Source organism: Pyrus communis, chromosome 13 (assembly GCF_963583255.1).
Source record: "Pyrus communis chromosome 13, drPyrComm1.1, whole genome shotgun sequence".
NCBI lineage: Eukaryota > Viridiplantae > Streptophyta > Magnoliopsida > Rosales > Rosaceae > Pyrus > Pyrus communis.
In genome coordinates, this window is record NC_084815.1 from 16,644,578 (window position 1) to 16,671,946 (window position 27,369).

The window sequence follows — 27,369 nt, forward strand, 5'->3', positions numbered from 1 at the left end:
AGCAAATATTTGTGACTCCAGCATTAGGTAAGAGAATAAGTGTGCAATAAATGCGTTCCTAGATATGAACCATAGAAGAATGTATTTGTACCAATCAAGATGGAGTCCTTTAGGATAGGGAATCCATAATAATCGGAAGATTCACAGAGGATATCTAGGAATAGAAAATTGCATCCTCTTAGGAGTATGATTACTTATGACGCATGTCAATCTTTATATTGTGAAGATCCAGAATATAGGAAACCTGACTGATTCCTTACTAAATCACATTTATGTGTCTTGCAGAACAAGTATGGTCAATCTCAGCGAAATCATCGAAATTCCCCCACAACTCTAGAATAGGATGATGGTGGCATTGCTACTCCGTCTATGCAGCTCCATTGGGAAAGTTTTCGAGTCCATGAGCAAACTTCTGACGTTTTTGTATTCAGATCTACCTTACTATGATCTTGGAAAATCATGATCCCTCAATTGCCCATAACTATGTATTTGAAATGATTGTTCCTCTTGAGGATGAATAGTTATCCAAAGACCATGTCGTTTGGAGTAAATTGGAATACATTATCGTTTTCAAATATTTATGACGTTCTGGATTCCTTTTAAGGTTTTGGACCTGCTTAGACACACAGTGCTAAAGAATGTATTTGACTTAGTATGCTGGTCGAGGATGGTACTAATCATACTCAAGGTCAAAGTTCAAATTCAACCCTCGGATGATTTCGATTGCCCTTTCAGTTATCCCAAAAACGGAGTAGATCCCACTATTATAACTCACAACCCTTAGGTTGTATAAACTTTTTGAAGGCCAGATGGTGCGTTGGACTTCTGGATTATGGGTCATGCCCCCGAGTCCGGAGCTTGCCTATCGTGATCGCGTATAATATGGCTCGAGTCTCCCAAGCTACTAACTGAACCCTATGAAATGTGCTAAAAGAGACTCATCTGACACTATCACTTTGAGTTTTTAGACTTGCAACTATGCGAAGTTTCAAAGTTGTGTGTTATTTGAAATTTTGGGCAGAGTTCACGCGATGACGAGGATTTCTGACAAAAGATGACATGTAGGAGTTTTCTTCGTTCGATATAATTAATATACCATTTTTACTATACTTATTCTTATGCTCTGACATCACGTGTAAAATGGTTTCAATCATGTTCACATACACACTCTTGTAATAGTCACTTTTAGGTTTTAATTTATTCACATATTTCCACATTACTGCACTTTTTGGCTTCGTCACCTCAGGTACCAACCAACACAGCTTAATTGGATGTGCAAGTGGACATTCCAGATTTGAGTGTGTCATATTGGCCTAGAACATGGACAAGCACACAACAAATGATATTTACAATGCAAATTGCAACTTTGCCATCGATTTACTACCATTTGTCAATAAATGTCAATGGTCAGTAAAAAGAGTAATGTTATTCATACCATGTTTTTGTACCACATTTTGTTACCACCTTAAGTGGCATTTGATGTGGACAAACACATCATTTGAAATAATCAGATTTATAAATTTAGTTCATTATTTAATAAACTAATAATTAAGAAAAACTAGTTAATTAAATGATGATTGTGGTATATGAGGAGTTTTTCTACTTCATTTCCTTGGGTTTTGCAAATTTTTCAAATGATATGGCTGTCCACATCAGATGCAACTTAAGGTGGTATAGAAATGTGGTATAAAAACATGGTATGAATAGTATTACTCCAGTAAAAATGTGCATATTACTCAAGGGCCAAGTAGCATGAGTTTTTCTCTTCCAAGTGGATTCTATTAGGTACAATTTTTGTTTTTTGTTTTTCCTTCTTTGTAGCATGAGTTTTTCTCTTCCAAGTGGATTCTATTAGGTATAATTTTTGTACCCAAACTTATATAGGGTTGTTAATTTTCACTTGGAACTTTAATTTTAGCAGATTACTCTCTGACATTTTATAAATAACTAATTTTCTCAACTCTAGATTTTGAAATTCTTTATCTTGGTCATGCAGGCAATACATGACAACTGTTTTAGGTCAAAAACGTAATTTTGTTTTGGTAAATTATGTGCAAGGGCAATACTTTGTAGCTGCTAGTATATGGAGTCAACAAGCGGGAAGAGAAGAAGAAAAAAGTAACATGATGTCCACATTAGGGTTAAATTATTGTACTGCCCTTTGAATATTTGTCATGTGATCAAAATAGATAGAAAATTAGATAAAAAACTCAACAATCTAACATCTGGAAAACTGGCTAATTATATAAATTAGGAGGATAATCGGTTAAAATTAAAGTTAAAAGTTTAGAAGATAAATTAGCAACTCCTTAATCCTTAAACATGCCTCTTGTTACAAAGATAATTTTATCCTGAAAAACTGATGTAGACCATGACATATAAATTCAGTCTCAAATTTGATACCTGAAAGAGTCGAACTAAAATTTTACGAATTATGTGTTGAACTGAATATCGTATGATTGAGCTAGCTTAACCTCTTTGCCCACGAAGCGGAGGTAAAAGAATTAAAAACCAAACCGTGATGCTAATAGCGAAACTTTATGCGCGCATCTCCTCCAATCCCCTTCGGCTCCTCCACGAGCCCCTCTACGAGCGCTCCATTCCCCCTATTTCCCAAACCCTAAATTCCCAATTCCTCTAGTTTCAAAACCCTAACGGCTATTCCCTCTCGTCTCTCCGGCGACCCCGCCCTCTGAAACTGCGAGATTTCTTCTCCGAAATCCAGGTAAAACTTCAGTCCGTGATAAAATTCTCTGATTCCAGTTTGTTCTAAAATATCAAGTTTCAGTAATTCCATGTTAAAACTTTGAAATTACTTTTTTCCAGGCGAGAAAAACCTAGCCATGGGCTCCTACAAGGATGCAGACCCATCCCTAGGGTTCCTAACCCGAAAGGACACCGAGGTCAAGCTCCCACGACCCACTAGGGTTAAGAACAAAACCCCAGCCCCTGTACAAATCACCGCAGAGCAAATTCTTCGGGAGGCTCGTGAGCGTCAGGAGGCTGAAATCCGACCTCCCAAACAGAAGATCACTGATCCCACTGAGCTTGCTGATTACCGCCTCCGCAAGCGCAAGGAATTTGAGGACCTAATCCGGCGTGTGAGGTGGAATGTCAGTGTATGGATCAAGTATGCGCAATGGGAGGAGTCCCAGAAGGACTTCAAGCGTGCTCGCTCTGTTTGGGAGCGTGCTCTTGAGGTCGATTATCGGAACCACACCCTGTGGCTTAAGTATGCTGAGGTGGAGATGAAGAACAAGTTCATTAACCATGCGAGAAACGTGTGGGACCGCGCGGTCACACTCTTGCCCAGAGTTGACCAGCTCTGGTACAAGTACATTCACATGGAAGAGATTATAGGGAATGTGGCCGGTGCTCGACAGATATACGAGAGGTGGATGAATTGGATGCCGGACCAGCAAGGTTGGCTCTCCTTCATCAAGTTTGAGCTTCGCTATAATGAAGTGGAGCGTGCTAGAGCAATTTTTGAGCGGTTTGTGCAATGTCATCCAAAAGTTGGTGCGTGGATTCGGTTTGCCAAATTTGAGATGAAGAATGGTGAGGTTGCGAGGGCGAGAAATGTGTATGAGAGAGCAGTGGAGATTCTAGCCGATGACGAGGAGGCTGAGCAGTTATTTGTGGCTTTCGCTGAATTCGAAGAGCGGTGCAAAGAAACTGATCGAGCAAGGTGTATTTATAAGTTTGCACTTGATCATATTCCCAAAGGAAGGGCCGATGACTTGTATAAGAAGTTTGTGGGTTTCGAGAAGCAGTATGGAGATAGACAAGGCATTGAGGATGCAATTGTGGGAAAGAGGAGGTTTCAGTATGAGGATGAGGTTAGGAAGAACCCTCTTAATTATGATGCGTGGTTTGATTATATAAGGCTAGAAGAGAGTGCAGGGAATAAGGATAGAATTAGAGAAGTTTATGAGCGAGCAATTGCTAATGTTCCTCCGGCTCAGGAGAAGCGATATTGGCAACGATACATTTATTTATGGTATGTGGTACACATACTAAGCCTTGGTTAATTAGTGACTGCTTATGCTTTGACTTTGATGTAGCTTCATTTATTTGAATAATTATTGCTGATTGTTTGTTTCTTTTGCAATGTTAGGATTAACTATGCACTCTACGAGGAGCTTGATGCTTCAGACATGGAGCGTACACGAGATGTGTATAAGTATGCCTCATTTTGTTAGCCTATGGTTTTGTTGATGTACCTGAAGATTGTTTTGTTCTTGCCATATTTTACCTTAACTACTATTCAAGTCAATAATGATACGTGACTACTTATGTGTAAAATTGAAAATAAATCTTGTTCAGCTTTCTCGGTACATGAATTGCTGTAGTGCACTGGGACTAATTTTTTTTTATTTTTTATAACTGAATGTATATGAGGATATGCTTGAAAACTGTCACCTGTAGAAAACCAATGTTTTATTTGAGCAATTTGGGTATAAAGTTGTATTTTTGGTGTTCTTATATTATATGTACCATTTTAGTTTATCATGACAGTGGACTGATGAGCTTTCAGTTTTTTCTTAGTAAGTCATGATTTGTTGTAGTTAGTTTTTTAGACATTTTTTGTTGCACAGCTAATTTGATGGTTTACAATTTGGAGTTTTTGCAATGCATATTGCCGTTATTTGGTGAAAATATTCATGCAAATTAAAACACAGGTTCACTGTATAAGTTTACATTTGTTACCTTTGACATAGTTGGCACGTGGACACGTCCTAAATACTTTGAACAGATTTCTCACTAGAAATTTTTCCAGGGAGTGCCTTAATCTGATTCCTCACCAGAAGTTTTCGTTTGCTAAAATATGGCTCCTTGCTGCCCAGTTTGAAATACGGCAGCTGAATCTCAAGGGTGCACGAATGATCCTTGGCAATGCAATAGGCAAGGCACCTAAAGATAAGGTAAGGTATATTTAGCAAATACATATACTCATTTTAACAATGCCCATTCAACTAGTCAAAATGTATAGTTGATATTTATAATATGCTTCCTTAAAACAGATATTTAAGAAGTATATTGAGATCGAGCTGAACCTTGGGAATATGGATCGATGTCGGAAGTTGTACGAAAAGTATCTGGAGTGGTCCCCAGAAAATTGTTATGCGTGGACCAAGTATGCAGAGTTAGAGCAATCTTTATGCGAGACAGAACGAACCAGGTCGCTTTTTGAACTTGCAATTGCCCAACCATCACTTGACATGCCCGAGTTGTTGTGGAAGGTAAGACATGGGGACATCCTTCTTTCTAATACACCTTTTGTTGTTTGAATTTTGATAGTTTCTTGTGGAATATATTAATCTTTCTTGCACTTTTATGTTCTTCTATGATGTTTCATTACATATAACATAATATGCCATGGATGTTAGTTGCACCAGTGCCTAGTTATAGTTCTTGACTTGTAAAACTTGAATTGGAAGAAATAACAGAAGCAACACCTTGCAAAATACCTATTATTCTCAGTTGTATCGAAGTTTTTTTTTTGTCCTTTATAACCTATCTACTGATTGATTTGTGTCTAAAGCTTAGTTTTTGATGCAGAGAACATGTTCCTAGCTTCTCAACGTAGCAACTGTGACTCTGTTCTAGAAAATCTTTGAAAAATATTAATTTGTTGGCTAAGGTTGATGTTACTAGTTTATGCAGTACAGGTTCAGATGACAACATAACATTTGTTACTAATTTGATTGATAATTGACGACAGGCATACATTGACTTTGAAATATCAGAGGGTGAATTTGAGAGAACTAGAGAACTTTACAAGAGACTCCTAGACCGAACAAAACACCTAAAGGTGTGGATCAGTTATGCGAAATTTGAGGCATCTGCTATAGTGGAAGATGGTGTGGATTCAGATATGGCCGAAGACCAAACCCAGGATTATCTTCTTGAACAGAAGAAACAATGTCTTCTCCGTGCTCGAAGTAAGCAGTTAATGGATAGAATAGTAATTGAGAGTTAGCTAATCTATATTCTTTTACAGTAGAAAATATCTCACCCTTGTTTTTTTTTTTTTCCCTCTCTGTACATCAGGGGTTTTTGAGAAAGCTGTTAACTACTTTAGAACTTCAGCACCTGAGTTGAAGGAAGAAAGAGGTATGTTGCTCGAAGAGTGGTTGAACATGGAGGCGAGCTTTGGAGATTTGGGTGATGTTAGCTTAGTTCAATCTAAGCTTCCAAAGAAACTGAAGAAGAGGAGGCCAATAATGACTGAAGACGGCCCTGCTGGGTATGTGATCAACTCTCATGTTGTTTTATGTTCTTAACTTTTTATATTCGTTTCTCATTTATTCATCTCGGTGTAGAGAATCTTTTATACTGAAAAATGGAGTGTAGCTTTGATCTTCTTGTGTTGGTTCCATTTGGTGAGTTCATTTAGTTTTCCATATGTTAACCGATCTTTGCTGAGACTTTGGCAGGTACGAGGAATATATTGATTACATGTTCCCGGAGGAAGCTCAGACGACAAATCTCAAGATATTGGAAGCTGCCTACAAGTGGAAGAGGCAAAAGGTGTCTTCTGATGAGGACTAGTAAGTTTTTGCACCTTGTAGTTTCCTCTACTGTGTAAATACAGAGAAAAGTGTTGTATTGCTTGGCTAATGATCATCTTGATTTTGAGAAACCATGCTCGATGGTAATGTCTAACGAAACTTGTTTTAACCGACAAATATGTCCTCGTGGCTTGAGATTTTGCAATTCATTTCGGGATACAAGTAATTGTTCTTAGGCTATACCCTTGCACACATTGTTTTCTACTTTGGCCGGATAGTTTGCAATTCCTTTCGTGTTCCAAGCTCCTTGGTAATTTTCCTGCTGTGGTGTTATCTGTGCACTTGAAGAAAAGCGATCTTCCATTATTCGCTCATGGTATAACACGTGGATTATTAACATCAATTGTATCTTTGTAACTTTCTGAATTTTGTAAACCGAACCCAGCCTTAGTAGCTTTTCTATTGTCGTTAACAGCAATTTTTATTTTTATTTTTTAAATAACACTTTTTATTTGTTTTACCAAACACATTTGATTTTTTAGATTTTTTAAGGCTTTTTATATTAGCATCTCACAAAATATTGAATGCACTTCACATTAAAATTTAATATTAAATGAATTATTTACCCATTTTCTACGGCCCATAATGATGCGCCATTGGCTTTCTATGGTTGTCGCGCTTCTTGGGTTTTGATCCAGTGTGGCGTGTCCATTTACATTTTTTAATTCAACAGCTCAAATTCAATTTAATTAATTTCTTATAATAAAAAAATCAAGCGGTCAAAATAATATTATTAATTAATCCAAATTAGATCCAACACTAAAGCTCCTCTAGTACACTACAAATACACACTCATTTACCTTAAAAGTTTTTACATGAAAATGTCTGTAAAAATAAAATAAGATAGATGATATAAAAACTAATTCAAAATTATTAGCAAAAAAAAAAAAAAGAAAAAAAAAAGTCAAATACAAAAGTTGAACAAACTATAAAGTTTGGGGTGAGAATTATAGGCCCCTTACTGTTGAAAGAAAAAACTGCCTAACCTCATACGTATAGATGGATAGTTGAAAATACATAACTAAACTTTGATATTTTTCACCATTGGTTTGAAGATGGTTTAACAGATATTCTCATTTTCTGGAATTTTCTTTTTCTTTTAATTGGCACTTAATTCTTGCTAAGGTCTTTGATCAAGGCATTTGACGCAAGGAATAAATTTGGGAATTTAACAAAAAGCTCCTGGTGCTGTTCATTTTAACGAAAAATCACATTTTTACACTAAAAAGTCAATCCTGATACTATTCATTTTATCCTTTATTTTATCTTTATCGTTAAAATTCAAAATATATATTTCTTATTGCTGATAGAAATAAATAAATGACTTGAATTTTAGAAAAGTTGAAGAAAGGATTTTTAGGCAGCAAGATAAGGTTACAGTTGAGATTTAAATATAGAAATGGCTTTGAGTTTTGCTAATTTTGGATTTTTCTTTATGCCTTTGTGCTGACGGTGGAAAATAGTTGCAGAGGGGGAGGGAGAAGAGAGGCTGTGAACAAAATAAAGGGAAGAAATGCAATTTTCGACTCACACATGAGAGTTACGTGCATGCTATTAATAGAGGGTCTTCGATACGGTCGATATTTTCATGGAAATATCTAAAAAATGGAGAAAAGATATGGAAATAGGGGGTGAAGTCATCTCATATAAGAGAAACTCTTAAATTCTGGCTAAAATCAGCAGATATCGTCGATATTTCTGACTCATATGTAAATATCGGAGAAACTCTTGTATTTCGTCTAAACCAATATTTAACAATTCCTAAAATTTCATTTTAAATTTCCTTCATTTCCATTGAAGGCAACCGATATCGATATTGATATTCAATACATCTACTGATATTTCTCCAAATTTACACATTAATATTTCTACCAATACCGATATTTTAAACATTGCGTTGTACCTCAAAATGCAAAGTGTTAGCATCTCGCTCTTTTTGTTCCCGAGATAGCGCGAATCTGAGACGTTGATTTCCATTGGCTTATTATTGCAATATTTAGAAAATCAAAAGGTATTTCCATTACCAGAAGTGCCAATTTTTGGTTCTCCAGGTAGGCAGGACACCCAAATGACCAGTAAAGAAAACCAAGGAAATTACAGTTATTTCCCTTTTTCAAGTTTCACCTCCCAAAATCCTGCTTTTCTTTTTCTTTATTTTTTGGTTTATGAGAAAAAAGATCTTAAATTCTGCTCCGGTTGCAATCAAATATTTCTTTTGGATCCTCTGAGCTCATATAAAAATTGATCGGCTTGGTGAAAATGGCATTCGATTTGCAGGTAATTTTTTTGGGTAAATTCTTGAAGATAATTTTTTTTACTGCATGATTTGCTTTAAAGATTTACTAGTTCCAATTCCATAAATTTTTTTATTTAGTTTTATTTTACATTCTGAGATGAGCTAAGAAATATTATTCAATTATTCAAATACCTCAAAGCTTGCGCCTTATTGATCCAATAATTGTTTATAAAATAGGAGATTTCAAAAGAAGAAGAAAAAAAATTCCATTTCTTATTTCTCTCTGATGTGTTTCCATCATTTACTTATTGTTTTTCTCTGTTTACGCAATTCAGATAAATTTAGTATAATTATTGTAGCATTTGTCTTATAAAAACAAATGAAATGTAACATCAACAAATAAGGTTCCTCATAGTCTAATTTGAAAAAAAAAAAAAAAAAAAAAACTTAAAATTTGGCAAATTTAAGAGCAAGTAGGAAGTGGTAAGCAACCAACCCTACATTTAATTGAAGCCTTTATGAAAAAGGGGTTTAAGCCCTTTTGGTATGGCAATAGCTAGGTAAGAGGTGTCACCTTTCTATATGTAAATTAAGGGAAATGCGATCTTGAATTAGTGGCCAAATCCTTAGGAGCAACTCTTTCTTTCTTTCTTTGTTTTTTTGTTGGGCAATGTAAAGGTTGTTCTCAAATGTCATTTTAGTAAAGGTTATTCTCAAATGTCATTCTATGGTTTATGTATGTACATAATGTTTTTTTTTTGCAAAACGAAGACGCGTTGAGAAAATCTCACTTTTACCTAATTTCCTTCAACTTTGATTGTTTCAGGGGATAGAAGGATCATTTCGAGCTTAGACAATAGGTTTTGAGACTTGAATTGGTTAATCGCTTCAATTTTAGGTTTGAATGCAAAAGTATTAAAGTCGAAGAAAATTGAGTATAGATTTCTAGTTTTGGATTGTTGAATCGCTTCGAATTTAGGTTTACGATATAAAGGACCTCCTATGCCCTAAATAATCAGCTTTGCAATTTAAAGATGGAATCAAAGTTGAAGAAAATTGAGTAGCAGTGAGGTTTTCCAATGCGCTCTACTCCGAAAATCTCTGTATGTATCTTAAACTAGGGCATATACATTATCAAGAAAAGTTTAATGTGATTTTATTCTTGTTTCCGTCTTTAGTCTTTAGTTAATTTTTTACTTACTAAATTTTCAGTCCAACCTTTTCATTACGATTGCCGGCACCACTTGATGAAATTGATGCTACAACTTTCATTCAATAAAAGAAATAATTAATGAAAACTTGACGAATCGCCAACCGATAGAATGCTTGTCATGGTAATGAAATAATTATTCATAAATATTTCTCTGTCAATCTTACTTTCTAATCACAACGTACACTTTTTGCAAGAGAATTCTATTTCTTGGATTTTCGATACGGAGTATGAATTTTTCTTTCCCTTTTTGACTTGATGAGATTTTTTATTTCTTGTTAATCTTGTTCTTGTTTGATTTTCAGGTCTTCGATATGCCTCGCTCAAGACGAATGGAGGCTTGTGTTTATGTGTGGTGATTTATGAGTATTTACTGAAATATTCAAAATCGAGATGATAAAGCATCGCTGGAGGGAGATAGCTAAGTCCTTTAACAATCATGTTGATCCTGAAAAAACTGAGCAGCTGAAGAGGACTAAAACAGGTCCAAATTTCTCTCCTCTCAACCCTTGATCTTCGATTAAAATGCCAGTCACTCATTCGATCGGTGAATCTTGAAACAATAGCCTTTATTTTCATGGCATTCATAAATTTCAGTTTCTGCAATACCATGAAAAGGATCAATAGCTGAGTACAATTTATAAAATTGATTGTCTTCTTTTGTGCTTATGTGATCTTGCAAGCCTTGTTACTTGTTAGTATTTCTTGTTCAAATGTATGGCATCAGTTCTTTTGTAAATTTCCAAAACTGCATTCAAGGCATATAAATTTATGTCATTTTGCTTGTTGCCCAAGGAAACCATTAAAAATTGTTACCCTAAATATTTTGCGGTAATATGTTATTCTTAACCGTTGCCACTTCATTTGATGTTAGAGTTATTTTTCTTAGAGAATTTGTGTTATCTGCAGAAATTGAAAATAATGTGACGAGGATCTTCAAGCTTATAAAAAACGAAGACCTAGGGAAGAAAGATGGAAACCGAAAAGATTTGAAGAAAGAGTCAGAACTTGTTGCGCTGATTGAGAACTTTTACGAACAGTACCAGTCACTATATGCTTTGTATGATCATCTTGTAGGAGAGTCTGGGAGAATCGTTCGTGGCAAGAAAGAGCGAAAAGGTTTTTCCATGTCTCCCTCCAGCTCAGATTCCGAATACTATTCTTCAGAAGACATTGAAGGTAACAATGCCAGATTGGAAAGATCTAACAGCATCAAGCATGAACTAAAAAATGAACATTCGGAAGGCTCTGGTGATCTAAAGAGAAAGTCGGTATCTGGAAATGGAGAAAAGGAAGCAATAAATTCAGAATATTTGGCAGCATTGAGAAAACTAAAACAAGCAGAGATTGTAGACAATGATTTGAAGGATGAAGTTGATGAAAAAGTAAAGGAACTTTCAGCTCTTGTCGAAGCTCACGAGGCTCATGGGAATCATTCATCAGCTCGAGTAAAAGAGTTGGAGGGACAGTTAACTGGTTTTAAAATGGAGTTGGAATCCTTGTGCAGCCAGAAACGAGATTTGGAAGCATGGAAGGAAGGTAAATCTGCTGAAGCTAAACAGCTAGGAGATAAAAATATTGGATTACATGCGCGCATTTTGGAACTTGAGTTAGTTTTAAAAGAAAGAGATGATGAAATATCTGATCTCAAGTACAAACTCAAGGGAAATGAGGAGGGCTCAGTATCAAAAATTTCAGAATTGATGACACGAGCCGAAAATATGCAACAGGAAGTTGATTCGTTGTGTTTGCAAAAAGGTGAACTGGAGAAAAAGATGGTGAGTAAAAAGAATGAATCACTAGCGCAAGTCAAGGGCTTAAGCGAGCAGGTCAATGCAATGCAGAAGGAATTGAAGATCATTCGCCAGCAAAAAACTGAATTAGAAACGCAACTGGATAAGAAGAACAAAGAAATCTCCAAGCATCTGCAACAAATGGAAAATCTAAAACACGAGTTAACAAAAAGGGACACAGTTGAGAAGAAAATGACGGAAGAAAAAGAATATTTTCTCGCGAAGGTGAAGGACTTGGAATCAGAAGTGAACTCTCTACGCAATAAAAAGAAGAATTTGGAAAAGCAGATTAAAAACAGAAACCATGAGAACAACAGGTTGAGACAAGAAAATGAGATTCTCATTTCTAGAATTTTTGGGTTGGAGGGAACGTTGACTGAGAGAGGGGATGAGATTTACGCTCTTCGTGAAGAATGCGAGAATGGAAATATTGAAGCTTCTGCTCAACTTATGAAATTCACGACGCAGGTAAGCAATTTGAAACAAGAAATGGATTCCTTGCAGGCTCAGAAAGGCCAGTTGGATTTGCAGATTGAGATACAAAACAAGCACTATTTGAACAAACTGACTGAAATGGAAAATCGAAACGATAACTTGACAGACACGATTGGCCGGATTGAGAGAGAGAACCAAAAGTATTTGGAAATACTGAGTGAGAAGGAAAATCAAAACCATAACTTGACAGTCAAGATTTCCGATCAGCAGAAGATTATTAAGGAACATGAAGAAACTATCAAGAAGTTCAACAAGGAGCATAAACAAGCTAAAATTTGGTTTTCGGAATCCAAGTTAAATGTACGATTTGTCGAAAGGAAGATGGAAGAATTGGCAGAGAAGTATAGAATCAATCTTGAAGATAGCGTGCGCCTCTTATATCAGAGAATCAGGGTAGCAGAACAAATACACAATGAAAACAAGGAAAGCCACAAGAAGTTCAAAGAGATGTACGAGAAAGAAAACGAAGATCTTAAAGAAAAGCTAGCAACGTATCAAGATCCGGACACAAAGTTGAAGCAAATATCGAAAATAGCAAAATGTACATTGCTTGAATTGGACTTAGTGATGCTTAAATTTGAGGAGGGACACAAGAACTTTGAAAATCGGATTGTGAAAATGACGGAGGAGCTTGAGTCTGCAAAAACTTGGGTTAGCGAGAATGCTGGTGTGATCAAACGTTTAAAGCACAATGTAGATTTCTTAACCACACAAATGAATGAAAAGGAAGAGCAGGAGAGTGTGTTGAGAGAAAAAGTTTGGAAGTTGGAAGCGTCCGTGGGCAAGGAAGCTGGGGAGAGGCTGAACTTAGTAAAAGGGTTAAGCCAACTAGAGAGTCAGGTGGCAAATCTTGAGAAAGAAGTAAAGGACAAGGATGAAGACTTGCTGAGTCTTAGGGAGGAGAAGAGGGAGGCCATACGGCAGCTCTGCGTGTTGATCGATCATCACCGGAGCCGCTATGATGATCTGAAGGAAGCAGTGTCAAAAAGGTCAGCTGCAACAGCTGCCAGAGGCAGGATTGCAATTTAGGCCTATGTTATGGCCATTGATTTGATAAAGTTTGTTTCACATTATAGACTCTTTTCGATTATTTCTTCTTTCTTTTTGTATAGGACAAGTGATGTGTTGCTCAAAAGGGCATTTCATCATCCATGATACACATTAAATTCCTGGGGTGTATACACGTAAATATAATTTTGCATCGTTTTTTAGGTAATTAAAAATGAAAAGAAATGCTAACACTACATAAATGTAAGAGAGAAGAGAGATGAACACTTTTAGAGAGAGAAATTAGAATCTGATCTTTATATTCGACTTAGTACAAATGAATTACAATCTGTCATTTTATATCTCAAGTTAGTCAGCTACAGTGCTAACTAACTCTCAATAGATTCTAACAATCCTAATAGACTTTGTTGATATGGCTATGCTGATGTGGCTGCTGACATGTCATTCTAACATCCCCCCTCAATCTCAGCTGGGATTTCCAAGCTGGAGATTGTAGCAATGTCGAATAAATGCAGGACTGTGAAGACCTTTGGTTAAAACATCAGCAGTTTGCTCATCTGTAGGAATGTATCTTACTTTCAAATCACCTCTTTGAACTTTCTCACGAACAAAATGATAATCCGTATCTAAATGTTTAATCTATGAATGGAAGACATGAATAGCACTCAAAACTGTAGTGGACATGTTATCACAGTGAATCACTGGGGCTGTGAACAAACCAACACCTAATCCTTCAAAATATTTCTCACCCAAGCAACATCTGCTGTAGTATGTGCTAAAGCTTTATATTCAGCTTCAGTAGAATTTTTGGAAATTGAATTTTGTCATTTTGACTGCCAAGATATCGGATTGTTACCCAAAAACACAACATATCCAGTAACTGATCTTCTAGTATTAAGATCAGCAGCCCAATCCGAGTCTGAAAAGGCATTAATGTCAAGTACAGTGTCTGAAGAATACAAAACCCCATGTTGACTTGTGCCCTGAAGATATCTCAGTATTCGTTTAACAGATGCAAAGTGCAATTCTGTTGGGGAAGACATAAATTGGCACACTGAGTTAACTGCATATGCAATATTTGGCCTTGTGAAGGTCAGATATTGTAATGAACTAACCAGACTTCTATATAGTGTAGGATCCGTCAAAACAGTACCTTTTGCATCAAGTAATTGTTGATATGGCTTACATGGAGTTGTTGCAGGTTTGCAAGAGTCCATACCTGCCTTGTGAATCAAGTCTTTAATATATTTAGAATGATTCACAAATATATCTCCATTGTTCTTGGAGTGAATTTGCAATCCTAAGAAATAGATCAATTTACCCAAATCTTTGAGCTCAAAGACAGAAGACAACTCTTGAATAACTTGTTGAACTTTTGAAGGATTTGAACCTGTGAGAATAATGTCATCCACATAAAGCAACAGAAATATCATATCTGAGCCATCTATTTTGAAAAGAAGCTTGTATTAGATGGTGAAGCAACAAATTGTAGGGCTTCCAAATAACTAGTAAACTTGGAATTCCATGCTTGTGAGGCTTGCTTCAATCCATATAAGGATTTGATTAACTTGCATACATAGGTAGGATGAGATGCATCTACAAAACCCTGAGGTTGTTTCATAAACACCTCTTCTTGTAAGTCACCATCCAGAAATGCATTCTTGATATCAAGTTGTCTCAAGTCCAAATGCTTTATTGCAGCCAAGGCTAGAATCATTCTAACAGTGGTATGCCTTACCACAGGACTGAAAGTGTCTAAATAGTCAATACCATGCTCATGTGTAAACCCCTAAGCCACAAACCTAGCTCTATACCTGGCAATACTCCCATCTAGATTCTTTTTAACCTTATACACCCATTTACTTCCAACAATAACCCTATTTTTTGGAGATGGTACTAAAATCCAAGTGCCCTGTGCTTGAAGTGAGTCATATTCCTCTTGCATTGCTACCTGCCATTGAGGCAATGTTGTAGCTTTTTGAAATAATGAAGGTTCTGAAGTATCAATAATCTCACACAGAAAGGAATACCCTCTAACAAATAGTTCATCCTAAGTAAGTTGAAGAGAATGCAATTCAGGACATGATGCAATCAATGATGCATAATTCTTTCTAGGTATAGTGCCACTCTTTAATCTAGTGGTCATCGAATGTGGAATTAACTCATTGGCTGAAGATGAATTGGATTATGGAGAAACAAGAAGAATTACCTCAAGTTGTGTGGATGAATGGACAAGCAACATTGATGATGTACTAGAGTGATGATAGGGTGAATGATGATGGTGTTGTATCTCTGAAGATTCTGCATTAATACTTGAAGTACACTGTTATGAATCTAGTGTCTGCTCAGTATCGTTTAGATCAGAAATATGATTATTTGGCACTAAAGTGTTGGTGGAGTCACTATGAATCACTGTACAAACCTCTTGCAAACTCTGTCTAGTTCCTGTTGAACTTCCAACTGCATTAGGCAAGTGAACTATAACATGAGAATGTGGTGCTGGTGTACGCCTGCAAAATACTTTTGGAACTAGATTGACATAAGAGTTGAAAAGGAAACACATCTTCATCATGTATCACATGTCTAGAGATAATGAATTTTCTAGACTTGATATCATAGTAGATAACAACCTTATACCCCATAGCAAAACCCAGAAACACACACTGAATGGCTTTAGGTTGCAGTTTATTTGCATTAAAAGGTCTAATTAGTAGATAGACAGCAGTTCCAAAGATCTTAAGATTGTATACTTCTGGTTCTTGATCAAACAAAACCTGATAAGGAGACTTCATCTCCAAAATTCTTGAAGGCATTTTGTTAATAAAAAAAAATGGCATGTGAACAAGAATGAAACTAGAAAGATGTAGGAATTTGTACTTCTATCATCAAAGTCAAAGCTGTCTCAACTAAGTGTCTATGCTTCCTCTCATCAATTCCATTCTGCTAAGGGGTGTGTGGACAAGATACCTGATAAATAATGCCCTTATCTGCCAAAAAATTATGGAATATATTACTCATGTATTCCCCTCCACCATTAGATTGAAGACATTTAATATTAGTATTGAACTGATTAAACACAAAGCTGTGAAATTTGACAAATACAGAAAAAAGTATCTGATTCATTCATCATAGGGTAAATCCGTACAAACCTAGAGAAATCATCTATAAAACTGATGTAGTATCTATAGCCTTCTACATATTTCTAAAGTGAAGGACCCCAAACATCTGAATGTATCTTCTAAAATATAAATTTTGATCTCTCTTGTTTTACATGGAAATGCAGTTTACTTATCTTGCCTTGAATACAAGCAGAACATATAGAACTAGATGAATCACTACTCACTAGCAACTGTGCATTCTGCAACATTGAATTCAATACTTCTTTTGAAGGATGTCCCAATCTCTTATGCCATACTGATGTCTTCACTTTCTTCCCTATGAATGCAGCATACTTCCCCAACCTTGCGGCAAATGAATTAGAGAAAACACTAACTGGTATCTTGAACAGCTCACCATCATCACTCTCCTTGGTACAAGATCATTCTTGTTGCCTTGTCCTATATAAACATGACCAAATCATCACGCACAAACCAACAACCATTATCTCTACATAACTTTTTAACTAACAACAAATTCATGGTAATTTTGGGAACATGTAAAACATTATGCAGAATAAGATCATTAAATGATGTTTTTATAGATGAGGATCCAATGTGTTGAACTTGCAAACCTTCACCATTTTCAACAGTGATCTTAGCATCATCATTGCAAGGAACAACCTGATTGATGATATCTAAATTAGCTGTCATGTGGTGAGTGGCACCTGTGTCTACTACCTATGTAACAGCTACAGAGAACTCATGAACATTAGGATTGGAACCAATACCATTTGATCATTGAGCAGTCATACCAGCAAGTGAGGTGGTGGAGGGTTGCCTTAATATAAGTAGTTGTTCCTGTGATAGCAGTCTAGTGCTATATGATCCCTTTTTTCAAATTTGACACACATTATTATTCCCAAAAGATTGATTTGGTGCTAAGATTGATTCTCGTGACATTGATGATCTGTAGTTTTTATTACCTTACCAACCATTTCCTTGTCTTGGACCATTTCCAGAGAAGAACCCATTTGAACCATTCCCACCAAAACTATTTTGATTGCCTTTAGTATATGAACCATCACTTCTGTTAGAATTAGATTGTCTGAAACTGTTGTTAGGATGTCCAGAGTATCTTCTGTTATTATAATTGTTGTAAGTATTCCTTTGTTGTGTCTGAAATGACTTTCCCCAATTTCCAGCATAGCCAGATCCTCCATCAAAATTTACTTCTCCCTGAGACCTGTTAGCATTAGAACTCTCCCCTTGCTCATATCCTTGGCAACTTCCTTGATATTTCTGTGAATTGCTAGGCTCACCTTGAATACACATAGTTGACATTGTGGTTGACAGACTTGTAACCTTAGAATCAATATAAGTTTCAGCACCAAGAAGTTGTGCTAAAAAATCTTTGAGTGAAATTGATGTATCTCTAGCAAGCAACACTATTTTAATAACCTCAAACTCTGGTGGCAAACCAGACAGCACAGCAATTTTAAAATCATTTTCTTTGATCTTTTCTCCAGTTGACACCAACTGATTTCTAATTCCTTTCAATCAGAGTAAGAACTTATCCACAGATTCAGTCTCTTTCTGTGCATTATGAAATTCTATCTTCAATTGGTTCTCGAACTAAAAGCAAATCGGTTTTGAAGACATTCCCAATCTTCTTGTGACGTTTGACAACCAAGTACTTGATCCATGGCTTCATCAGAAAGTGTTGCAATCAATAAGCCTAGCAAAGCTAAATCCTTCTTAACCCATTCTTTGTAGGCTGTAGTAATTTCTTTGGTGACACCACATTCAGGAGTAATGCAAAAGTTTGGTGGACACTGAGATTCCCCATTAAAGAACTTAAACAGATCATACCCTTTGAGAACCGATTGGAATTGATAACTCTATTTGACAAAATTATCATCTTGGAGCGTGACAGTTATCATTCCTAGCAAACTTTCGATCTTGACATTATTAGATGCCATATCAACTCAAAAAACTTCAGAGACAATTCTCAACACAAACTGCAACACGATCTTTACAGTAACAATCTTTGCACCAAGCACTCTTCAATTCACAATTTTTAATTCACAAACTGCAATGCATAACCTTCAATTCTCAATCTTGAATTAACAATCTTATAACTCACAATCTTCATTTCATACTTTTCTATTCACTATCTTCAGTCTTTAAGAAACTCTCACTTATGCTTATATTTGCCTCTAATCGACATGCTTGTAACAATTCTTTCTTCATCAAAATGCTTATTTTTCTTAGCACTAACCTCAATCAATCACAAATTTCATCAAACATTCTTGAATTTCAATACAATTTCAAAGAAAACTTAACAAACCTCGCACTATGACAATTTATCAAACAGTAACTGTGCATAAAGTTTCAAGAGTATAACCTGAGAAACCAATCATCCGAGACCTTGAACCGAACAAATTGAAAGACCCAGATGAAGAAACTCAAATCGACGCTCCCCAACAAGGTCACCAGTTTGTAACCTTCAGCGAAAGACGATAGCACCGAGGATCGTCCAGGCGAATGATACCATGATAACCAAACTAGAAAACTGAAAAGAAATGTTAAGACTACAGAAATGTAAGAGAGATGAACACTTTTAGAAAGAGAAATCATAATCTGATCTTTATATTCGACTTAGTACAAATGAATTACAATTTGTCTTTTTATATCTCAAGTTAGTCGGCTACAGTGCTAACTAACTCTCAATAGATTCTATCAACTCTAGCAGACTCTGCTGATATGGCTATGCTGATGTGGCTGCTGACATGTCATTCTAACAATGATCACATCTTTATAATTATAAAATTGGTTTGATCCCGATATTATAGCTATATAGAAGTTTTACGGTAGCTTGACGATGACGTTGGGTGGGACAACGAAAACAACAACAAATGGAAAGGGATCTGGAGAGGATCCCTTTCTCCTAATCCACCAAGTCCGAAGATCCAGGCTATTGAAATTTGATTCAACGACAATAAACAAGGGCCCATTTTAAAAATTCAACAGGAGCCCATTTTAAAAGTTATAATAACTTTAATCGTTGAATCAAATTTCAATGACTCGGACCTCCGAACTTGGTGGATTAGGAGGAAATGATCCGGAGAGAATTCCTTTCCACAATGAACAACCAACGCGGGAAATTTACTGACGTAGCAAGACCTCATGGGCCATCAAGTACCCAATAATTTATCACCTCAATCACACAACACAATTATCACAAACTCCCAAGTCTTGAGAATTTGACTGCATTCAGATGAAAACCAGACTAGCAATTGTGTCTTGATGATGAAAACTACTTACATGTAATGGATAAATGACAGTAACAATTGAGAATAATAATACTTACATATATTATTAGCGTTTCATTTCAATAATACGTATTCACATATAGTTTTTCTTCACTTGGAATAACTTTATTACACGGGCAAATACGGAACCAGAAGTTTCAAGATTCCACACCTGAAATTTAAAGCTACAAATGGCGTACATGTCAATTTGAGCGCTCCAATCCAAACAAGACCTCTTTTAGCTTTTCATTTTCTTAAACCTTTCTCTCCTCTCCACCCTTTCTCTATCTCCCTCTCTCTCTTTCTCGCTCTTGCTCTTGCCAATCAGAGAACTGGAAGCTTCTCTCTGCTCGATCATCCGGCTCCTGAATCGCTTCCGACTTTCAGTTTCAGGTGATCCTCAACTCTCTTTTCATCTCTAAACTAAAGAAGTCTTTTTTTTTTCTTTTTTTTTTTCAGTATAACTTTCGTCACTGATTTTCTTGAAGTTCTTGATCGGATCAAACTTCTTCTCCATCATAGCTGATTTATGCATGCTTGATTTCTCTTTCTCTTCAACCTGTAAATACATCTGTTGCTCGATTTTTCGCTTTGGATTAAGTTTGTTAACGATATTTTGAAATCGGATCAACCGAGTTTTCGAACTGAATTTTATTCAAACATTGAGCAAAAATTTGTGTGTGGTTAAAATTTTCACTCACTTTGTTCATTTACTGAGGTAATATTTGATTATTTCTTACAGGCTGGTGGTTGCTAAGATGTTGAGGTCAGCAATTCTTGACTAAACTTCCTGAAGACGACTTGGAGAGGAAGTAAAAGAGCGTATTAAGGTAAATATATATTTTTTCCTATATTTGGAGAAATTTTTTATTGTGATGATACACAACGTGTTTTTATACAAGTAGTGAAAAATTGTAGTTTTTAAGTTATTAACTTTTTAACACAAATATTCCACCATTTGTATAATGACACATGGTGTACTACTTCGTGTCCGGTCACATTGAAAAATCTGTCCTATATTTGACTCTCAGCTGGAATTACAGGATAAAAGCAGTAATTACATAATTCTATTAGTATTCTGAGGGTACATTTTGGAAAAAGAAAGTATTAATCTGGTTTTTTTCTACTTTTATATATTATAGCATTTGTTGACTTTCTTTTTCAAAAAAAAATTTACTAATACTTTTTTTTAACCAACTATATTAGCTAGATTAAGATGAGGGATACGCTTAGCATCACAACGGGCTAGCAATAATGTGGTTCAAATTCGTTTTGGTGTGAACCGAAGGAAATAAACAAAAAGAAACAGCTCATTTTTTACAATTTTATTTTGGATACATATAGAGAGAACAACTCATTTTTTTAGGTATTACGTGTTAACTATCTTTTTTGGGTTCCAAATCGACTTTATAGGGGATTTACGTTTTTAAAATAAATGATGTGACATCAGATTTTGGACTTTTACTAAATTTTTTTTTTTTTTTTTTTGGCAAATTTTACTAATTTTGATTCAATAAAACATTTTTAAAAGTAGCCTTATTTATTATTTTTTTTTTTTTTGTGTTTCTAATTCTTTAGAGATTAGTGTGCTCATCATCTTCACTCAAGTTTATTCCTCCACCGTCCTTGGTATAAATATATTATTGTAGAAGAAAAACTGATGCCATACAGGATTGAAAATCAGTCTAAAGCCAATTCAGATTTGGTTGGTTGGTTGGAAATTCCTGGTAGGTAAAGCTGTTGGTTTAGCCTTGTTCATGCCTCCTAAAGTAGTTATGGCAAAGGACCATGCTAGTTTCCATTTCCATGTATAGATTCATTGACCGGGTTGTTGTGAATCTTGTTTCATAGAACGTGTTGTTGTGAATCCTATTTCACCTAAGTCTTTCTCCTGTGAATTAAATCAAACAAGAATATATAATCTATTGCTTTTGTTGTGATAATTTTACAGTGAGAGTGAAGCGAGGATAAAAAATGAGTAAGAAGTCCGTACCTGGGTAAACATACATACAAACCTCATTAAGTTGACGTTTCAGAATAAACAAAGTTCTTGATCGGATTAAACTTCTTCTCCGCCATAGCTGATTTATGCATGCTTGATTTCACTTTCTCTTCAACCTATAAATACATATGTTGCTCAATTTTTCGCTTTGGATTAAGTTTGTTAACAATATTCTGAAATCAGATCAACCGAGTTTTTGAATTGAATTTTATATACAAATTGAGCAAAAAATTTGTGTGAATGGTCAAAATTTTCACTCGCTTTGTTCATTTACTAAGGTAATATTTGATTATTTCTTACAGGCTAGTGGTTGCTAAGATTTTGAGGTCATCAATTCTTGACTAAACTTCCTGAAGACAACTTGGAGAGGAAGTAAATGAGCGTATTAAGGTAAACATATTTTTCTTTGTTGTAAAATTATGAGAATGAATGCCATAGCAATATATTTGTTAGTTTTCAAAATTCCACGGTAGTTTGTTATTATGTGTAGTTTTCCAAAAGGTTACAGTAGTATGATTGTTATTATGTGAAGTTTTCAACATTTCACTTTTTGGTTTGTCATGGATGTGACTCTATATAAAGAGCACTCCGTGTGTGATTACAATACGCATTAAAGAAAAGAAGTAAAGCAATAATATCAGTATCTCTCTATTCCTCTTTTTCCTGCAATCTTTTGTGTTATAGTTACGAAACTAAACAGTGTGATATCTAGCACCCGCTTCTCTTCTGTCCATAGTAAAGGTTATTTCTCTAACTTTTTCCTATTTATAATACGTTATCAGCACGACTTTCTAACCTTAACCAGATTTTATCTCCCTTCGCCGAAAAATGCTTCCTCCAAGGATTTTACTGTTCTTCTTCCTCCTTTGCCCAACCTGCTTGATGTACCCTCGCCAAGATATGCTAGCACCGTGCCTGCTCTTAGTTCTCAATATAACAATTACTTGTATTTTTTATTCTCGTTTGGTGTAGCTCCTAACTACTAACCTAGTGTTTATTTACGTTAATTTTACTGCGACGTACAAAATTGCATGAACTATAGGGGTATTAAGTTAATGAGTCATATAATGAAGCTTTGGGAGAGAGTAATTAAGCATAAACTAAGGCAAGAGACACAGGTCTCGGATAACCAATTCGGGTTTATGTCAAGACACTCAACCATGGAGGCAATTTATCTCTTACGAAGATCGATGGAAAGATATAGAGATATGAAAAAGGATTTACACATGGTCTTTATAGATTTGGAAAAGGCATATGATAGGGTCCCAAGAGACATTCTTTGGAGGATTTTAGAAAAGAAAGGAGTACGAGTAGCATATATCCAAGCTATAAAGGATATGTATGATCAAGTAAGGACTGCCGTAAGAACTCACGAAGGACAAACCGAAAGATAAAACGCAGGAAGGAGTATGCTTTTTGCAGACGATATAGTGTTGATAGATGAAACTCACGAAGGAGTAAATGCGAAGCTTAACTTTTGGAGAGAAGTGTTGGAATCTAAAGGTCTTTGCCTAAGTCGGTCAAAGACAAAGTATATGGAGTGCAAGTTCAGTGCAAACGGAGGCTCAAATAAGTTAGGGGTGAGGATTGGAGATCATGAAGTGCCAAAGAGCGATCACTTTTGCTACCTAGGATTTATCTTGCAAAAGAATGAAGAGTTGGATGAAGACCTCAACCATAGAATACAAGCTGGATGGATGAAGTGGAAGAGTGCATCCGGCGTGTTATGTGACCATTGTATGCCGCTGAAGCTCAAGGGAAAATTTTATAGGACGACCATAAGACTGGCAACGCTTTATGGCACAAAATGTTAGGTAGTAAAGCATCAACACATACATAAAATGGGTGTAGCGGAGATGAGAATGCTTCGTTGGATTTGTGGGCACATAAGACAGGATAAGATTAGGAATGAGGATATCCGAAGTAAAGTAGGAGTAGCCAAAATTGAAGGAAATATGAGAAAAAATCGATTACGGTGGTTTGGAAATGTGAAACGAAGGCCTACTGGCGCTCCGGTTAGAAGATGTGATTGTAGGACAGAGGTTCAGGGCCGAAGGGGTAGAAGAAGACCTTGGAAGACTTTGGAAGAGACTCTAAGAAAAGACTTAGAGTACTTGGATCTAACGGAAGAAGTGACACAACCTAGCGCAATGACGTTCTAGGATTCATATAACCGACCCCATGTAGTGGGAAAAGGTTTTGTTGTTGTTATTACTACGATCAAAGATGGTGCTGTTGCCCATCTTGAACTACGAATTTAATTTTATTGCAATTTTAGGTGGTGCGGTATAATCACCCACCCTGCTCTGGATATTTAAATTTTCCTACCGCTTGAGTAGTGTGGTATAATCGTCCATCCTATGCTATATTGTTTCAATGAGAGTGGTGCAGTACATCGCCCTCCTTATTAATCATGTAAATCTCGAGCCTGAAGTTTCAAGTGCTTATCATTTTGGCCTGAAGATCAAAATGAAAAATATATAAAAACCAAAAGTTCTAACACCACATTTATCCAGAAGACATATTATTGCAAATTCTTACACATCTCATTTTTCTTTCAGAAAAGAAAATGGTGAACTTGGCAAAACTTGATTTTGTTGCCTTAGATATTATTGGAAAAAACTACCTTACTTGGGTAGTGTACATCAAGATCCATCTGGGGGTAGAGAATCTTAGAGAAACCATCAAGGAGGAAAACAGTGCATTCTCTCAAGATCAGGCAAAGGTCATGATCTTTATCCGTTGTCACCTTGATGAAGGATTGAAGAGCGAGTACCTAACGGTTGAAAATCCATTAACCCTATGGAAGGCATTAAGAAATAGATAATCACCAGAAAATGGTGATTCTTCCAATGGCTCGTTGTGAGTGGACACATCTAATGATCCAAGATTTTAAGACGGTTGCTGAGTATAACTCTACAATGTTAAGAATTAGCTTCCAAATGAAGCTTTGTGGGGAGACCATCACTGAAGAAGATATGCTAGAAAAGACTTTCAGCACCTTTTATGCTTGCAACATGCTCATGCAGAAACAGTATAGAAAATGATGCTTACTGAGTACAACCAACTGATATCGGTGCTTCTTATGGCTGAACAAAACAATGAGCTCCTGATGAAAAATCATCAGTCCCGACCTACTGGATCGACATTATTCCCAGAAGTGAATGTTGCTTCCTTTGAAGTGAATACCACATCCCCTTGTGGCAATAATTACAAATGAGGACGTGACCACAGACGAGGCCGATGGAATGGGAAATGCAAGAATCATGGTGTCCAGTTTCACAACCAGGGTCCAAGGCATAATTCAGGCCTGAGCTTCAAAAATGTAAATCGCCACAAAGGTAAAACTCATATGAATAACACTCCTAGAAATCAGGGAGGAGCCTGCCATAGGTGTGGTCGTAATGGGCACTGGGCGCATACCTGTCGCACCTCAAAACATCTAGTGGACCTGTATCAAGCCTCCCTCAAGGAAAATGATGTTGAAACCAATTTTCTCGACCAGGCTAAACCAATGGATATTCCTGATCCAGTGTTCGATTTATCAAGGAAATTGAACACAACCCACTTAGATGTCTCAAATTTCATTGTGGAAAAAGGGAATGATGTGTATCGGTCCGATTGAATGATTTCTATTTGATGTACTCTTATTATCTGAATTTGTAGTTTAAAGCTCGCATTTTAATTCAATAAAAGTCGCATTTCATTATGAATAAATTGTTTTTAACTATGATTCCCTTACTTAGAGAGCATGGATAAAAAATGTGGTTATTCTCAAAACAAGAGCAATGACGGAGATATTTGTCTTGCAAACAGCGTAACCATGCATACAATACTTCGAGATCGAAAATATTTGGGCATTAGTCAAACATTTCACATTTCACATTTACGAGTTTTTGGTTATGTTACAAGTACATCAATTTTTGCAGGCGCATTTGCCACTGATAGATGTGATTTTGTCACTTTCGTAGCATCAGTAAATGCATCTGGCATTTGATTAGTGATACTTTGAAGATAAATGATCATTTTCACTTCATTTTCACATTGAGTGCTTCGTGGGTCAAAATAAGATAAGGTAACAACCCATGTCAACTCTTCCGTTCTTCTAGAACGATCTTTTCTCCCCCTAAAGACGGAAATACCGTTTCATCAAAGTGACAATCCGTAAAATGAGCTGCAAACATATTACCTATCAAGGGTTTCAAATATCTAATGATCGATGGTGAATCAAAACCGACATAAATTCCCAGTTTGCGCTAAGGTTCCATTTTAAGGCGTTGTGGCAGTACAATAGGCACATAAATAGCATAACCAAAAACTTGTAATGTGAAATGTTTGTGTGATGCCCAAACATGAGTTGTACTGAGGAGTATTGGTGGTTGGCTATAGCACAACCAAAAACTCATAAATGTGAAATGTGAAATGTTTTGGCTGATGCCCAAATATTTTCGATCTCGAAGTATTGTATGTGTGGTTACACTGTCTGCAAGACAAATATCTTCGTCATTGCTCTTGTTTTGAGAATAACCATAATTTTTATCCATGCTCTCTGAGTAAAGGAATCATAGTTAAAAACAATTTATTCATAATGAAATGCCACTTTTATTGAATTAAAATGTGAGCTTAAACTACAAATTCAGATAATAAGAGTACGTCAAACATAAATGATTCAATCGGACCAATACACTTCATTTCCTCTTTCCACAATGAAATATGAGACATCCAGATGGGTTATGTTCAATTGTCCTGATAAATCGAACACTGGATCAGGTATATCTATTGGTTTAGCCTGGTCGAGAAAATTGGTTTCGACACCCTTCTCTTTGAGGGAGGCTTGATACAGGTCCACCAGATGTTTTAGGGTGTGACATGTACGCTCCCAGTACCTATTGCCACCACACCTATGGTAGGCTCCTTTAGGATTTCTAGGAGTGTTATTCATATGAGCTTTGCCTTTGTGGCAATTTACATTTTTGAAGCTCGGGCTTGAATTATACCTTAGACCCTGGTTATGAAACTGGACACCATGATTCTTGCCTTTCCCATTCCACCAGCCTCGCTTGTGGCCACATCCTCGTTTGTAATTATTGTCATGAGATGATGTGGTATTCACTTCAAGGGAAGCAACATTCAGTTTTGGGAATGGCGCTGATCCAATATTGGGACTGATGATTTTTCATCAAGAGCACATTGTTTTGTTCAGCCATAATGAGCACCGATATCAGTTGATTGTACTTAATAAAGCCTCACTCTTTATATTGCTGCTGCAAGAACACGTTGGAGGCATGAAAGGTGCTGAAAGTCTTTTCCAATATATCTTCCTCAGTGATGGCCTCCATACAAACTTCACCTGGGAGCTAATTCTGAACATTGCAGAGTTGTACTCAGCAACCATCTTGAAATCCTAGATCCTTAGGTGCGTCCACTCATAACAAGCCTTTGGAAGAATCACTGTTTTCTAGTGATTGTATCTATTTCTCAATGCCTTTCAAATGGCTAATAGATCTTCAACCATTACGTACTCGTTATTCAGTCCTTTATCAAGGTGGCGATGGATAAAGATCATGGCATGTGCCAGATCTTGAAAGGATGCAATGTTTTCCTCCTTGATGGTTTCTCCAAGTTCCCTGCCTGTAGATGG

The 27,369-nt window shown here is 36.2% G+C and overlaps 2 protein-coding genes and 1 pseudogene across 2 annotated transcripts; all 3 read left to right on the forward strand.

Moving 5' to 3' along the window:
- Positions 1 to 2,435: 2,435 nt before the first annotated feature.
- Positions 2,436 to 6,752, forward strand: LOC137712694 (uncharacterized). The gene is made up of 8 exons (XM_068451826.1): positions 2,436 to 2,725; positions 2,827 to 4,000; positions 4,118 to 4,183; positions 4,781 to 4,925; positions 5,025 to 5,243; positions 5,726 to 5,945; positions 6,055 to 6,250; positions 6,441 to 6,752. The coding sequence occupies exons 2-8, from the start codon at positions 2,844 to 2,846 to the stop codon at positions 6,553 to 6,555; spliced, it is 2,118 nt and encodes a 705-aa protein (XP_068307927.1). The 5' UTR covers positions 2,436 to 2,725; positions 2,827 to 2,843; the 3' UTR covers positions 6,556 to 6,752.
- A 4,105-nt stretch (positions 6,753 to 10,857) lies between these two features.
- LOC137712261 (COP1-interactive protein 1-like) lies at positions 10,858 to 13,447 on the forward strand. Its single transcript, XM_068451368.1, has one exon. The coding sequence runs from the start codon at positions 10,858 to 10,860 to the stop codon at positions 13,336 to 13,338; it is 2,481 nt and encodes an 826-aa protein (XP_068307469.1). The 3' UTR covers positions 13,339 to 13,447.
- A 9,288-nt stretch (positions 13,448 to 22,735) lies between these two features.
- On the forward strand, positions 22,736 to 23,915 carry LOC137712262 (uncharacterized; annotated as a pseudogene).
- Positions 23,916 to 27,369: the final 3,454 nt, after the last annotated feature.

Coding starts and splice junctions, on each gene's coding strand:
- LOC137712694 (XM_068451826.1), top strand. CDS start 2,844: ATGGGCTCCTACAAGGATGCAGACCCATCCCTAGGGTTCCTAACCCGA. Junction 4,926..5,024: donor GCAAGGCACCTAAAGATAAG/GTAAGGTATATT, acceptor TCCTTAAAACAG/ATATTTAAGAAGTATATTGA. Junction 5,946..6,054: donor ATGTCTTCTCCGTGCTCGAA/GTAAGCAGTTAA, acceptor TCTGTACATCAG/GGGTTTTTGAGAAAGCTGTT.
- LOC137712261 (XM_068451368.1), top strand. CDS start 10,858: ATGTTATTCTTAACCGTTGCCACTTCATTTGATGTTAGAGTTATTTTT.